General features: G+C 40.9%; 1 protein-coding gene across 1 annotated transcript; it reads left to right on the forward strand.

The window, feature by feature from the left end:
• The first annotated feature begins 359 nt into the window (after nucleotides 1-359).
• Nucleotides 360-16,067, forward strand: LOC117430452 (trimethyllysine dioxygenase, mitochondrial). The gene is made up of 8 exons (XM_034902589.2): nucleotides 360-774; nucleotides 2,254-2,437; nucleotides 3,513-3,689; nucleotides 10,129-10,408; nucleotides 10,870-10,989; nucleotides 13,103-13,339; nucleotides 13,937-14,075; nucleotides 14,453-16,067. The coding sequence occupies exons 2-8, from the start codon at nucleotides 2,254-2,256 to the stop codon at nucleotides 14,582-14,584; spliced, it is 1,269 nt and encodes a 422-aa protein (XP_034758480.2). The 5' UTR covers nucleotides 360-774; the 3' UTR covers nucleotides 14,585-16,067.
• The last annotated feature ends 884 nt before the right edge of the window (nucleotides 16,068-16,951 follow it).

Genomic DNA, 16,951 nt, shown 5'->3' on the forward strand with positions numbered 1-16,951 from the left:
TGATAACATTCAGTGTCAAAAATATGCAAAAATGCAGAAAATCAGACAGGGTGGCAAATACTTTTTCACGGCACTGTATCACTGTGCTGTCTGTTCTGCACTGTGACACACTGGAGTTTTGTTTAGCTTGTATATATCACTGTGCTGTCTGTTCTGCACTGTGACAGAATTGAGTTTTGTGGCAAACTATCTCACAACTAGCAAATCTTATAACGCCTTACTCACACACTAAAGCTTTAACTAATGAAACGTCCCTTCACAAATCAGTGGTTCTCAAACCTTTTGGGCCGCGCCCCTTCCTCTTGTCGTTTCTCCCCCCGATACACCCCAATTGTGCGGTAAAAGTGTACTATAATTTTGGACGTATTTAACATTGTTGATTTACCGGTACACAGCATTCAAAGATCAAATTACGAACCGTATTCACAAAACATCTGGCCCCTATTACGCAGTATGTTTTCAGTGCAGGCAGCACTTAGTCCACGACTAAGTTAAGTAGAACGTGTAAGAGTCTAAGACAGAAAGAGCATTTGTTTTTTCATAAATTGGACGCATGCGTGTTGGTGTTAGTACAGAGCGTCATCATCATAGTAATGATCATGGCGGTCAAGTTTATGTCCTGTTTAATCATTAATCCTGTTTAACTTTATACTGGAATATTACGTGTTGCACCAATAAAACTGAATGAAAGTCCTCCTTAAACAAGATTCAAGAGACAGGAGGGTCAAGTTTAAAAGCGCTTCGCTACTGCTGGATAGTACTTGAAATTAAGAGGTAAGTGCATCAGACAGTTTAGGGTATGTCGTGTTTAAAAAACCGTATCCGTTTGAAAAGCATATTAATTGCGTGGTATAGGAAACATACAGCACAATTTCGTGGCGTGCAATAAGACTTAACGCAAACCAACCATATGACACGTGACAGCAGGACATGACGTCGTGCTTTTATTCGCTATCTATTTTTCTGAGATGAAGTTAATCAGATTCAATTAGTGAAATTGATGCATTGACAGTCTGTAGAAATCTACCGTGTGTTTTTAACGTTTTGTTCAAGTTATTTTTTGTACATTTTTATACGCGCATGTTAAACATATTTACAGGGTTTTCTTGTTACATGTTATCAATGTATGAAAAGAGCTAAATGTAATCAAAGGGGGAAAGCGGGTTGCCTGCTGGAATTGAGCTTGCAATTTCCCGGTTGCAAGCTGTATTCGGCAGCGGCTGAGGATTGCTGTTCAGTTCAGTGTCAGCATAGAGAAGGAGAAAGTAAACCAGTGTGCCGTCCGCAGCCAAACGAATGCAGAGATAATGCAAACTAACTGGTAAGCCAACAAAGGTCTGCAAGGTGACCTTATAAGGATATGGTAAACATTCACCAATGAATCATGTTAATAAAGCTAATCTAGGGCCATGCAAGATGTCTCATTAATATATATATATATATATATATATATATATATATATATATATATATATATATATATATATATATATTATTAAAAACCGACTTTAATCCACACCAATCAGAAAGTTCCATCGCAGGGCACTAGCACACAGTAGATGTCAGTGGATTCAGATAGAATGTATCGCTTTAGAAAAGTGAAACAGAAGGAAAGCTAAACAACAAAAAGGTAAATACATCTGTAAATTGAAGTTTTAAAATGTTACCAGTTTGTAATTGCAGTAAAATCAGTGTTATTGGGCATGAACTTTGCCTGTTGTGTACCTTCACGTTTTAGCTGGCAATGCCCTCGGATCAGGGTCCTGTTTCTTTATTAATAATGTGAGGGGAGAGCATGCCACTCACCGTAGACTGAAGCTAGCGTTGCGCCTCTGACTCACTTGGCAGGTTGTCTGGGCTGCTGGGAGGGGGCACACTGGCCATCCAAAAGTGTAATAACAACAGCCAGACCTTACAACCCAGCAGTACACCAAGAACCCGGCACAAGGCTGGCATTTGGTTATTTGATACTTCTAATGCAGACATATCAGATAGCAAACTAGACAATCACCTTGGTAAGGATCTTCCTGGGTGATAGAAGAGTACACATGAAATTAAATAAATACTAAAAACAAGATCACAAAACAATCTCACATAAAATCCCTGATATGCCCCACAAAAAAGACCAGCAGCAGTTTTTATTTTAATTTCACATACCATTAAGTATGGAGTATGGAGAACTAAAGATATACATAATAAAGTTAATATGTAGCCTAAAAGTGTGATTCCTGTGTTGTTGCCTCTTCCTTTAAGATGACGTTCACTCGCATGTTTGTACGTCTTGGTGCTTGCTTGCATTACCTTCCCAAGAGGAATGCCCAGCCTCCAGCCTTGTGGCCCCCCGGAATCACCAAGGGCCCCTGTGCAGCCAGCCGCACACAACACACAGCCTCGCATTCAAAGAGCTGCCTGTGGCAGCTGCGAGAAGACTATTTTGGTAAGAAACTTATGTCTCTCAAATACATCTACCACTGACTGCATTAGTTTTGTGTAAAGCTAAAATCAAACTGCTGCAGTAACAAGAAACAGCTATGGTGCATGTAGGACTTTTTTATTTGAAGCATTTTAATATCAACGTTTTGTTTCTTTTTAGAAAACAGCAGGTGTTAACTTACTGTAGCCCGGTGTTAAGTGCTTTGTGACGGTAGTAGTATGGGTAACACTGAGTTAGTTATTACTGCTATAAAGACACTTTGGATGATCCAGTCTGGGTAACATGTGACTGGCAGGCAGCTAGAACATGCGAACGACTCTTGAACAAAGATCAACGTGCCTTGAAAACAACTCCAGTATTTCAGTAATTGCAACCCAGTCAGAGTGACTGAAATAATAGCATGGGGTCAGTAAAGCAAAATATTGAAACTGTAATTTCAAGCTACTCTTAAAATAGCTTCTATGGGATTTTACTTCTTTATAAAGACAATGTTATAAACATGCACTGGATTGTTCACAAGTTTGGGACGTGAAGGAGAGCCCTGTGATAGTGATCCACTACTAGACCTGTGATAGTGATCCACTACTAGACCTGTGATAGTGATCCACTACTAGACCTGTTACAGTGATCCTCTACTAGACCTGTTACAGTGATCCACTACTAGACCCATTACAGTGATCCACTACTAGACCTGTGATAGTGATCCACTACTAGACCTGTTACAGTGATCCACTACTAGACCTGTGATAGTGATCCACTACTAGACCTGTGACAGTGATCCACTACAAGACCTGTGATAGTGATCCACTACTAGACCTGTGATAGTGATCCACTACTAGACCTGTTACAATGATCCACTACTAGACCTGTGATAGTGATCCACTACTAGACCTGTTACAATGATCCACTACTAGACCTGTGATAGTGATCCACTACTAGACCTGTGATAATGATCTACTACTAGATCTGGTATATTGATCCACTACCAGACCTGGTATAGTGATTCACTACTAGATCCCTGTCATTTTGTTCATTGGACCAGACCCCAGTATGTGTTACTCATGACTTTGTTTCTCAGAGCTAAGCGTCAGTGGGCTGCTGATGCGCTTCGACTACGTGTGGCTTCGGGATCACTGTCGCTCTGCCTCGTGTTACAACACGAAAACAAACCAGCGCAATCTGGACACTGCCACCGTGGAGCTGGGGATCCGGCCTTCAAACATCCGAGTGGACGAAGAAACCCTCTTCCTCACCTGTAAGGGCCGCTGCAGTGCTTCCTTCAATTTCATATATACTGATGACAGTATCCTTGTAAAATTTGTCAATTTGTTTAATTTCCAGATCTGATGACTAGTTTAAATAGCACATTGTTTACCAGCTGCACTAGAAGACATCAAGATAGGGCACTACAGTGCGGCCCATTTATAATAATCACATCCATCCCCAGTGTTTTGATTCTTATAAGCGGCTGATTCTTAAAAGCAGAACTATATAATAACTGTGGTGCAGAATCAAACTTAGTATGAGAATGATAAGAGCTTGTTTCCTGGCTGCAGTGTAATGGGTTGACCACTAGATGTCACGAGTTCCTGCATGTATGCACGCCCACGAAAAATCCACAGCTGCTTTCCTTAACGAATTATGGATAGTAGTCAATTGGTTAACTGCTTGTTAATGTTAATGACACCTCGATAGAAATGGCTTAGCTGATAGCTTTGTGATGGAGGTACAGAGGCGTAAGGAAGCAGAAGTAACAAAAAGAAACCAAAACTCGAGTAAGAGATCTAGTGTTTGTTCCACATGAAGTACTGTTAGTTAGTGCTCCAGCTGAGAGCTAGGTTTATTTTGTTTGTTTAGTGGTTGTTTCGCCACCGCAGTGTAAGAAAAATAAAACCAACACCGGTTTAAAACTGTTGTATTACAATTAGGAAAAGTGTGCCATTAGCAGTTTAAATACAGTATACAGATGTCAATGGTGCTCAATCACTGAGGACAGTACATAAAAACAAGTTGTCGTGGGTAAGCAGCTTGTTATACGATCACAGTTCTGACTTCTGTTTACTCAAGGCTGCAGAATCCTATTTTACTACAGTATACTTGAGAAGCGATCGTCTCGTGAGGGTGCCTAGTTTAACTGCCGTGCGGTGTTATGTGTTATGGCCTTTGAATTAAAATGACATTACAGTACAGTATTTTACTGTCAGGACACCCACTGCATTTAAGCATCTGTGGTTTACTTATTTTCTGCAAATCTCATAGTTTTTCATTAAGCGGAGATGCAAAGCTCTGAAATCCCCCCCGCCCCCCCTCCTCCTCCTCCTCCTCCTCTTCTTCCTCCTCCTCCTCCTCCTCCTCCTCCTCCTCCTCCTCACCCTCTTCTTCCTCCTCCTCCTCCTCCTCCTCCTCCCGCACCACGCCGTCTACATGCATATCACACAATAACACTGCTGTACTCAGTATGTATTCAATGAACGTGTATTCACTTTATTGAAACACATTTTCACTAACAGAGAACACAAAAAACATACTTGCACAATGCAGTGGCGCAGTCACGTTTGTTTACAAACAATGCAGTGTTTCCTGCATCACTGCATGATCCACGCTGCATACGTGCCAAATCACGCGAGATGTGATCAAATTAAAAAAAAAACAGCTTTGTACACGTCATTGCACTTGATCAAGTACCGTATTACATGCAGTCAGTTTGCCCCGAAATGATTCTTATAAGCAGATTGCTTGATTCTTACAAGCAGATTATTTTACATTGGTTAGTATAGGAATGATTTGGTCCCAGTGGTTTTGATCACTATGTGCGGTTGATTCTTATATCAGTGATTCTTATAAACAGACTGCACTGTATAATAGTGTTAAGAGCTGCACCCCTTTAATAGTAAATTGACAGAATTCCTAATAATAAGCTGAAACTCTTAACAATAAATGGCATCCACTGCAGTGTGGTCTTCACAAAACATGAGCCTGTATGCACGATCCCAGTGCACTTCAGATCCCAGCACAGGGGTGACATTACCCCCTCACTGAATGCTGTGTTCCTGTTTGAACAGTGCACTTCAGATCCCAGCACAGGGGTGACATTACACCCTCACTGAATGCTGTGTTCCTGTTTGAACAGTGCACTTCAGATCCCAGCACAGGGGTAACATTACCCCCTCACTGAATGTTGTGTTCCTTGTATGCTTGATCTCAGTGCACTTCAGATCCCAGCACAGGGGTGACATTACCCTCTCACTGAATGCTGTGTTCCTGTTTGAACAGTGCACTTCAGATCCCAGCACAGGGGTGACATTACCCCCTCACTGAATGCTGTGTTCCTGTTTGAACAGTGCACTTCAGATCCCAGCACAGGGGTGACATTACCCCCTCACTGAATGCTGTGTTCCTGTTTGAACAGTGCACATCAGATCCCAGCACAGGGGTGACATTACCCCCTCACTGAATGCTGTGTTCCTTGTATGCTTGATCTCAGTGCACTTCAGATCCCAGCACAGGGGTGACATTACCCTCTCACTGAATGCTGTATTCCTGTTTGAACAGTGCACTTCAGATCCCAGCACAGGGGTGACATTACCCCCTCACTGAATGCTGTGTTCCTGTTTGAACAGTGCACATCAGATCCCAGCACAGGGGTGACATTACCCCCTCACTGAATGCTGTGTTCCTTGTATGCTTGATCTCAGTGCACTTCAGATCCCAGCACAGGGGTGACATTACCCTCTCACTGAATGCTGTATTCCTGTTTGAACAGTGCACTTCAGATCCCAGCACAGGGGTGACATTACCCCCTCACTGAATGCTGTGTTCCTGTTTGAACAGTGCACTTCAGATCCCAGCACAGGGGTGACATTACCCCCTCACTGAATGCTGTGTTCCTGTTTGAACAGTGCACTTCAGATCCCAGCACAGGGGTGACATTACCCCCTCACTGAATGCTGTGTTCCTGTTTGAACAGTGCACTTCAGATCCCAGCACAGGGGTAACATTACCCCCTCACTGAATGCTGTGTTCCTTGTATGCTTGATCTCAGTGCACTTCAGATCCCAGCACAGGGGTGATATTACCCCCTCACTGAATACTGTGTTCCTGTTTGAACAGTGCACTTCAGATCCCAGCACAGGGGTGACATTACCCCCTCACTGAATGCTGTGTTCCTTGTATGCTTGATCTCAGTGCACTTCAGATCCCAGCACAGGGGTGATATTACCCCCTCACTGAATACTGTGTTCCTGTTTGAACAGTGCACTTCAGATCCCAGCACAGGGGTGACATTACCCCCTCACTGAATGCTGTGTTCCTGTTTGAACAGTGCACTTCAGATCCCAGCACAGGGGTGACATTACCCCCTCACTGAATGCTGTGTTCCTGTTTGAACGGTGCACTTCAGATCCCAGCACAGGGGTGACATTACCCCCTCACTGAATGCTGTGTTCCTGTTTGAACAGTGCACCAGATCCCAGCACAGGGGTGACATTACCCCCTCACTGAATGCTGTGTTCCTGTTTGAACAGTGCACATGTGTTATTCTTTCCTCTCAGTTCCCCCAAGAAATAAATACTGTTACACTTTTCTTTTTTAATTCAAGCCTTTTTTAGAACCTTTCCTAAAAATTAAAACCTGTGAGAAGACCTATTTGTATGTCAGGTAGTTTTGAAGGCCAGTCAATTTTAAAATACTGTTGGCAAGTACTTTTTCCTGGTTATTAATTTTTGTGGCAGTGAGGATGCATTTCCCCTGTAACACAACTATGCAGGAGTGGAGGCAGCTGTACTTCTGCATGTCACACTGTAGAGTTCTACATAGATCTGCATCCCTGTAACACAGCTATGCAGGAGTGGAGGCAGCTGTACGTCTGCATGTCACAGTGTAGAGTTCTACATAGATCTGCACCCGTGTAACACAGCTATGCAGGAGTGGAGGCAGCTGTACGTCTGCATGTCACACTGTAGAGTTCTACATAGATCTGCACCCGTGTAACACAGCTATGCAGGAGTGGAGGCAGCTGTACGTCTGCATGTCACACTGTAGAGTTCTACATAGATCTGCATCCCTGTAACACAGCTATGCAGGAGTGGAGGCAGCTGTACGTCTGCATGTCACACTGTAGAGTTCTACATAGATCTGGAGGACTGCTTATCCAGCTGTGATAAAACCTGCTAGGATTCTTAAGCACATGTTTTGCTACTTTTTTTGCTCTGTGTAAACACACTGTTTTTTTGTGTTTTGTTATGGTTTGGTCTAAACAGTTTAAAATGTAAAAAAAGTAAAGTCATTCATAAGACGCCATAAGTCCAAAATTAAAAATAAATAAATAAAAACCCACAATAACATGGCCCCTACACGAACATTGGTTTGAGCCACAATAGTCCGCTCTGCACTATTTACAACAGTGTCAGCTAACATTAGCAGCGGTGTGACTGCAACAGAAGATGCTGGGCAGTTTGGATACTACAAAAAATGATTCATTAAATATAGTCAAGGTAATTGTTAGTTTAGTTTGTTTTATTCTCTATTAATTAAATTATATTCAGAGGTTATTTATGTATTACATTTAAACAAGGACGTTAGTAGGTTCGTGTTGCTACTGGGCCATGAACAGGTTTATGTTCAACAGCAACTCCAAATAAAATGTTACTGCTATTAAGCACTGGTAATAATCTGAAGCCGTCGTATTGCAAAATAACAGAATCCCGTTTTTACTTTAGAAATGTTTTTTTTTCATTAAAAACTTTCATATTGAAGCTTGTTGTGTACTACTCATTAAAGCAAACCAAGTAGGAATTTGCTTAAGATGATTTTCAAGTCAAGTAAGCTTATTTATGTATAAATAATTACAATAATTTAATCTTACTTTAAAGGCACGCACCTGAATCGTAAGGCAATTAAACTGTTTGCTTATACTCTCCCTGCCGTTCTGTGCACTGTCATATGAGAGGTGCTCTTGCTGTCTGCAGACACGTTCAGCCAATCACAGCTAACTTTAGTTGGAACCCAAAACTGACTCTCAACAGACGAGTTCTGGATGGGGGCTCCGAGCTTTACAGAAGGACCGTGCTGAAGTTAGTTACTTATTCCTGATTCGAGGCTGAAGTTAGTTACTTATTCCCGATTCGAGGCTAAAGTTAGTTACTTATTTCCGATTCGAGGGCTGAAGTTAGTTACTTATTTCCGATTTGAGGCTGAAGTTAGTTACTTATTCACGATTCGAGGGCTGAAGTTAGTTACTTATTTCCAATTTGAGGCTGAACTGGATGTGCCACCTCAAGCAGGGTATCATTTAAAGCTTGAGCATTTCTCTTCAACATAAAGTAGATTGCAGAGTGGCACAAGCAGGGATTCACATGCTATGCTGTGAAATATACACACAAACCCTTCTTTTCCTGCATATTAGAGCACATTGTGAGGGCTTTGCCACCTCAAGCTGGGTGTAATGTTGAAGGTTAAGCAATTGTCTTGCAAATAGAGTATGGTGCATAGTGACATGTACAGTACTATTAAGTGTTATTTAGTATGAAAATTAGCATCTTAATTGTAAAAAACAGAACAAAAAACTAAAATAAACATTTGCCTCTCTACGCTCAGCAGTTAGTCCTTCAGTTTGCCCCCCTACTGTTTATTATTATTTATTTCTTAGCAGACACCCTTATCCAGGGCGACTTACAATTGTTACAAGATATCACATTATACATTATACAGATATCACATTATTTTTACATACAATTACCCATTTATACAGTTGGGTTTTTACTGGAGCAATCTAGGTAAAGTACCTTGCTCAAGGGTACAACAGCAGTGTCCTCCACTGGGGATTGAACCCACAACCCTCCGGTCAAGAGTCCAGAGCCCTAACCACTACTCCACACTGCTGCCCGTTCAACTGTTTAACAAAGTTAGGCGCCTACAATTGAGACACAAAATCCTTTGACCATTGCTTCTGACATCAATTAAAACACTTGAATGGTTGTGCTGCTTTTAGAATGAAACACTCACCTATAGATACCAAAACTGACTTGTATTACTGAATAAGAAAGGTTACTGGTCCAGAGCTTATCTATAAAAGTGAGTATCATTTTGATTTGTGTTATTATACAGTTAAATAAACTGTTACTACAAAAACGTAACTTTTTACAGTTGGTTATTAGCTATCAACATAGAAAATTATGTCAAAAAGATCATTGGCCACTTTCACCCATGGATCCCTGCTATCATTGGTTGTTTCAAGTGCCCATTAAAAGAAAATTATTGATCTTATGAACTGGAGTGGTTCCACCTGTCACTCTCCATTTTATAATAAAAACTTGAAGCAGCCAATGATAGCGCTAGCAGGGAGGGGCAGTTGTTAAATTGTTACCCTCCCAAAGATCGTTAACAGAGCTCTGGGAAAAATCCAGAGGTTAGGTAGGTATGGCTCACCTTGCAAGCATGAGCACCCTTGCTGCCTTTATGACAAATGCTTTCCTGTTAAAAATGTACTGACGGTACGCCTTTGCATCTTAAAGAACAATACGGGAGTCCGCATTTTTCTTTATTGGTGCGCATGTGTACCTGCGTACCAGTTATGTGAACCCCTGTATTTGGCAAATGGACATAAAACAGGAATCCTATAGATTACTACAGTAGGTTTTACAGCTGACTGTGTGGCAATGAAGACGTTTTCAATAGTGTTGTCTTTGGATTCCCAGGGCCTGACGGTCACGTGACCCGGTTCAACCTGGCCTGGCTTGTGCAGAACAGCTATGAGGGTCAGAAACAGAGAGCAGTCCAGCCCCGGATTCTCTGGAACTCGGAGATCTACAACGAAGCAAAAGTGCCTGCCATCAGCTGTGAGGGCTTCATGACCTCCGACGAGGAGCTGAAACAATTCCTGAAAACCTTCCTGCTGTACGGCATTGCCTTCGTGGAAGATGTGCCCCCAACTCTAGAGGCCACTGAGACCGTTGCTCAGAGAGTCAGCCTCATCAGGTTCGCTCTGCTCTCCTGGGATTCTCACAAAGGAATGTCCCCATTTAGCATTAGCCTTGAACAATACAAAGTAGAATGAAAGTCCTTGAGTGTACTAGCCATACATATACAAACTACTCTATTCACGTTCTGCAATTCAATGAAAATTCTTCTGTTCCTGAACCCAGACCTGTTTTCATAACTAGTTTAAAATGACCAGGTCTAGAACCACATAGATAGGACTGAGGGAAGGAGACAGTTAGGGCTAACTAATCATGTTGTTGAGGCTGAATCACATGGATCCTTTTAAGAGCCAACTTGACAAAAATCAAGCTTAGATGGGTCAAAATTCACACTTGACACACTATAATGCCTGTTCTGGTTTGTTTTGGTCACTGACAATGTGATGCGTTTTAAAAAATCAACATCTCTAATTGTACAATGCATACAAACTTGTGTATTTTCTCTTTTGTGTTTTTCAGGGAAACGATGTATGGCAGAGTATGGAACTTTACATCTGATTTCTCCAGAGGAGACACAGCCTATACTAAACTTGCATTAGATCGTCACACAGACACCTCATACTTCCAGGAACCCTGTGGGTAAGCACACAGTGCAGTAGCACAACACCACAGTAGTGTGCACATTTAGATTTGTCATTTATATCCTTTATATACCTACCTGCATGAAAACTTCCACATGTGGGAATTTCAGTTTTCGGTCAGTAATCAGTGATATAGAAACAACAGGCAGTCGTGTATGAAAGTGTTAGACCACTTTGTGCTTTTATTTCGGCATCTAAACAACATCAAAAAGTCATGCATTTTACCGTTTGTGGCTCTGTGTTCCTTTTCTCTTACTATTTTAAATGTATTGCATGTGTGACCTTTTAAAGTCATCAATTAAATTAACCAGTCACTCATTTGCCTATTTTGACAATTTTGTTCATTTCCAGTGGTTTCATTGTACATGCACAACAAATCAAAACTACAGAAGCAGTGGGGTGTTGTAATACATGTGCACACTACTGTATACTGGACAGCAGCACAGTACTATACTGTACAAGTCTTAAACAAACAGCTGGTGGTAGATCCTCTAATCTTATTCTGTGTATGCAGGCAGAGTTGCTTTCTGATGGTATGTGGTAATGTAATGAGTACGAGGAAGTGATGAACTTTGACTTGGGGCATGCTGAGAGGATTTTGTAAAATAGATCTTTTTTTTTCTTCTTCTGTACAGGATCATTCAGGTAATACACAATAAATTGCCTTTCTAGATTTTTAAAATGTGTCTGTTTTTAAAAATGTTAATTGCTCCCTAAAGGCCATAGTTTACAAGCTAACTTGTGCTGTGTATTTGTTTTATTTGAAATCCCCTGGATGAGTCCAGTCCTGTCCGGTATACCAGGGCACATTGTGCTGCCAGGCTTTACTGAGAGGTTGTTCTGCAGTGGAGACTAATGATAGGTCTTCTTTCATCCAGAAACCATGCTTTCAAAGGTGCTTCTGTGGTTCAATGAGTTGTTATACAAACAGCATGTCTGGCATGCTTCCTGTAAGATATCAAAACTGCTGCTCTGTGCTGCACAGACGTTTTGGTCACAATGGGTAAGCATCAGATCGGACAGACTTTGAAAGAGATTTTGATCCAGGCTTTACTGCCCCTGACCTCCCTGAAGAAGGTGTTAATCCTTATGGAACGGTCACCTTTTCCTCCAGAACAAAAGGCACATTCAGACTTCATTTCTAATCAGTGTTTAACACCCTATTCACAATGCTGTGGAAGCTGTGTGACATACATGGAGACTACTGAGGTTATTGCAATCTAAGCCTTGTTGGTGTGCTTATGCATAAACTGATTGGGCTAATAAGTATGTATTGTAATCCACTCGCATAAATTGGATTCATCTTTGCTTGGGGACTTTTTATTTTTGTTATTTATTGTTTTATTTAGCAGATCCTGTTATCCAAGGTGACTTATAGAGACTAGGGTGTGTGAACTATGCATCAGTCTTACCTGAAAGACGGAGCATAAAGGGGTTAAGTGACTTGCTCAGGGTCACACAGTGAGTCAGTGATTGAGCTGGGATTTGAACTGGGGACCTCCTGGTTACAAGCCCTTTTCTTTAACCACAGGACCACACAGCCTTCTGTTAGGTATGGATGTAGGTTAAGGTCATTAGCAAAACATATTTATCCAGTCTAATTTATACTCCTTTATTTTGAATGTTACATCACCAAATAATCAAGAAATTTATTTCTGATATTGATTTTGCCCTTCATAATCTGTTAGGCAGGGCAAACTGTTCATAAAGTGTTTGTTCCGTGCAAAGTATTTTTTAATATTTTCATCTAATTGGTGAGTGATGTGTAAATGAGCTGATTTCACAGTGTAGGCTACATGAGAACTTGCCAGTTGTTTCAGGAGGAAGCTGTCAGAAAGGGACCCCTTTCCTTTCTCTTTTTGTTCCCGGTCCACCTTCCTCATGGAAGGGGTTTTTAAATTGACACCACAGCACTACTGGTAAGTAAGTACACTGTGTAATGAGTTACTTTCTTGATCACTGATTAGTTGAAAATCTAGCAGGATAGAATACCATTAAATCCTTTGTCCTCAATAGAAGAAAAAGGGTCCCAGAGATAATAGTGCTGGCACTAATAAGAGTTTTCAATCCTTGGTTAGCACTCCTTTAAGCCCTTGCTTTCCCTGCTTCAGTATCCAGGTGTTCCACTGTCTGAGGCACGAGGGCACAGGGGGGCGGACCCTCTTAGTGGACGGGTTTCATGGCGCTGACAAGGTTCTGAAAGAAGCCCCAGAAAACTTTGAGCTGCTCAGCAGAGTGCCTATAAAGCACGAGTACATTGAGAATGTGGGAGCCCATCACAACCATATGATTGGAGTGGGACCTGTCCTCAACGTGTACCCGTGGAACAATGAGCTTTATATGATCAGGTAAGGCATCTTGTGTTTCTTACTGTCAGTGTCCATAAAACAGGTCTCCATTTGTCATTTCATTCTGAAATGTGCCTCTCCATATCTCTTGTAACCACTACTGGATAAACAAAAAAAGAGTAACAAATGAGAAATTTGAAGGTTGAGTAATTCTCTCCTGCGTCACGTTTGTTTCAGAAGTGTAGGTCAAATGTATTCAGGAGAAGAAAGTATGATATAGCAACTGTCTGTTCACAAAGTGACACATTTAACTGAACATCATGAAAATAAAAAAACAGGTAAGGAGGTGGCAAAATTGTTCATATTTTCTTGTTGTCGGACACATTTCTTGATTGAAGTTTTACGTTACTACTGACAGATGGTCCTGAATTTTCAGTCTCATAAACAAGTATTATAAATTGAGCCAGTTGTGAATCGTGCACAGTGAACGTCTGCCCATCCATTGCCCTGTGAGATCAGCTGATTAAAGAGGAACACGTTTTACAGTAAAGAGAGATATCATGAATCAGAGCTCTTCACAAGTAAATTGCCCTTTTATTCTGTTCCAATGGACAGTTATTTGCTATAAAGTTTGTTTCTATCTCTAATTGTGTCCAGGTACAATAACTACGACCGAGCTGTCATTAACACAGTGCCTCACGATACTGTGCAGCGCTGGTATGTTGCACATCGAGCACTCACCACTGAGCTGAGGAAACCTGAAAATGAGCTCTGGGTGAAACTCAAACCAGGAAAGGTACAAACCATTAGAGACACTATGATCATGCTTTTTCATTTTAATTCTGTTAAATCTAAAATGGTAACAGATAAAATATACATCAGGGAGAAGTATTGTTATTTTATTTTACGTGTGTAAGACTAGAACACAAAAACATATTAATGAGAGGAGGTCATTTGGCTGTTTGCTGTCAACACCACGGCAGTGTCTTGATAGTGCACTGCACAGTATGTCTTAGCCAGTTGTGATGTACATCTTCACATTAACAGACAAAACTACAGTTACAGTCTTACTGGTTCATAGAGTAGACTGGTGATCTACTTCCAGTCCTTCCTTTCCTCCCTGAGTGAGCACACAGTTATGCAGTTGCTAGCTGTTTCTCCTTGATGTTGCAGGTGCTGTTCATTGATAACTGGCGCGTGCTTCACGGGCGTGAGTCGTTCACAGGGTTGCGACAGCTCTGTGGCTGCTACCTCACCCGAGACGATGTCCTCAACACGGCTAGGTCCCTGGGGCTCCAGGCATGAACCTGACCGGGGAGCAAGCTTAACGGAACCAAAGCTCTCTCTCTACTCAAAACTACTTCACACGATTTTAAAGCTTTTTATTCATTCTCTAGCAAGATTTTTAACTGTTAATTTTTTTTAATGATTATATATATATATACTTATATAAATCTTGTGTGTGTATCCAAAAAAAAAAACCTTTTCATTTGTTTCATTGTTTTCATTTTTGTACACTGCAGTTATACCTCCTTTCAAACCTATATATCATGTATTTTATTTGTTTTTAAAATGTGTTGTTGACAATGATTGTAAATGTGACTGGAAGGCAGAGCTACCTAGCGCTACAGTGTATGCATGTATCAAAAGAAATGTAATAAATGAAACGACAATTCTGAAGACATTGAAAATAATTCTAGTCAAAACATTTGCCATTGAATGTATTTGAGTATTTCTACATTCAGCACAATTGAGTGTGTAATAGTTGTAAATGATTTGCATACATCAACAGCTTGTAACCAGCAAAGGGAATCCCTTCATTCAGACCGAGCTGGGGCTAATCATAGGGACCCAGGTCCCGTAAAGCTGTAGGGTTTTTGTTCATGTTTCAGAAAGTTGTTAGTGGTTCAATTGAAGATTTGTGTAAAACAGAATTTGTAGAAAGCATTAACCTCCTACTGCTGCACATAGGGGGAAGAGCATGCCTGTTTGGCTCACAGAATGAGAGTGGCATGCAGGTTACCAGGAGGAAGAGCTATAACTAGTTTTGTGAAACAAACTGGACAGGCAATAAGGCCTGTGATGAGAAAGTAGTAACAGTCAGGTCCTGTTAAGATCAGGTGTGTGTATTCATTGAGATCTTCATTTGCTGACTCATTGAAATAGCACAGTGAAGTACAGTGTTCCCTATTCAGCTGAGTTGCACAGCCATTGTATGTACATTTCACATTAAGATGTGTGAATACCATGTGATTGCAACAGAGGAAGATGCATGTTGTAATAATGTATAAACACTCTGCCAGTGTTCTGTGTGGTTGTGGAAACAAAGTAATTCTGTCTTAGTTTGACTAGCTGGGAATCTGGATTCAAAGAGCAGCGCTCCTTTTAGAAGGAGCTTTGACAAAAGCAAATGAAATCTGTGAAACACTGATGTTTGTGCGCTATTGTCTTGTGGCAGTAACTGTTATCAAGTGGGGATAAAGCATGAAATATATTTTTCTTTTTGTTTTGGAGGAGGATGTGTGACTCAAACACCCATCTTGTAATTGAGATCTGCGACTGAGCTGTACAAATGCTTCACTGTTCTGACCAAGATCCCACAATATCTGACTGGAGAAGGTCCTCAATATAAAATAACTGCCTTAAGCAAAGCAAAGGAAACATAGAACGGATGGGTCCTTGTGAATGTATCAGTCATAGTGGCAAACCTATGGTACTCATTACATTGTGGTAACCAATAAATATGTGAATTACTGAAAATATAAAGGATCATTTTGAAGAAAAATAATCTGTGTCTGTCTTATTTCATGGTCTATGTCTCCATGCAGAATAATGGTTATGTTTGTTTTGTCGATTTCAAGATTCAGGGTGCCTGATTTTCCACTGTGGGAAAATGGCCCACTTCATACATTTGCTGTGCAGTTTGCTTGCAGTGGACAAATAGTCCAGGGTGTTTCCACGAAATCCATTGAAGGAGTTTGAAGCCGTGTTAAAACCTTGTGTTACCTCACACTAGGGTGTGACTGCAGCTTGATGAGTTTGAACCACAGCACATGAAGCAGAAACCTCTCATCTATACTGTTATCTGTGAAATATCTATTCTCTAAACTGAAGTGTGAAAACAACAGCAAATAATCAAACGATCTTCAACAGTAGTTGGAAGGGGGGGCACCAGTGATAATATTGCTTGTGCTGATAAGAGGTAAGAAATGGGTTTTAAAACCTTGGAGAGCACTCCTGAACTTTAAACACATAGAGAAAGGTACAAATCTCTCCAGCAAAGGTTTCAAATCAACATGAGAGACATGATGAAAACAGTGCAGGACATGCTCTCTGATGGCAGTGCATTGACGGTACAAACACAATCGTTCTGCACTAAGGGGCAATACTAGCACAACTTGGGGCAGCTACAATGGTGCAAGCAGATTTGACATAACAGACCAATGGTACAAACCAATGCTTGACAGCACTATTGCGGCACCAATGTGCAGTATTGGTCCCATATCCATTAAGTTGTGATTGCTGATTTTGGCAGTTTTTTTTTTTTTTTTTTAACTTTTCAATGAGGTTTATGTATATTGCTTCACAATATTTGTAACTGTTTTCAGATGAAAGAAAAATAAATGACAAATTTGCCGGCCAAAAATGTAATATTTCCTATACAAGTCGTTT

Source organism: Acipenser ruthenus, chromosome 16 (assembly GCF_902713425.1).
Source record: "Acipenser ruthenus chromosome 16, fAciRut3.2 maternal haplotype, whole genome shotgun sequence".
NCBI classification, from domain to species: Eukaryota; Metazoa; Chordata; class Actinopteri; order Acipenseriformes; family Acipenseridae; genus Acipenser; species Acipenser ruthenus.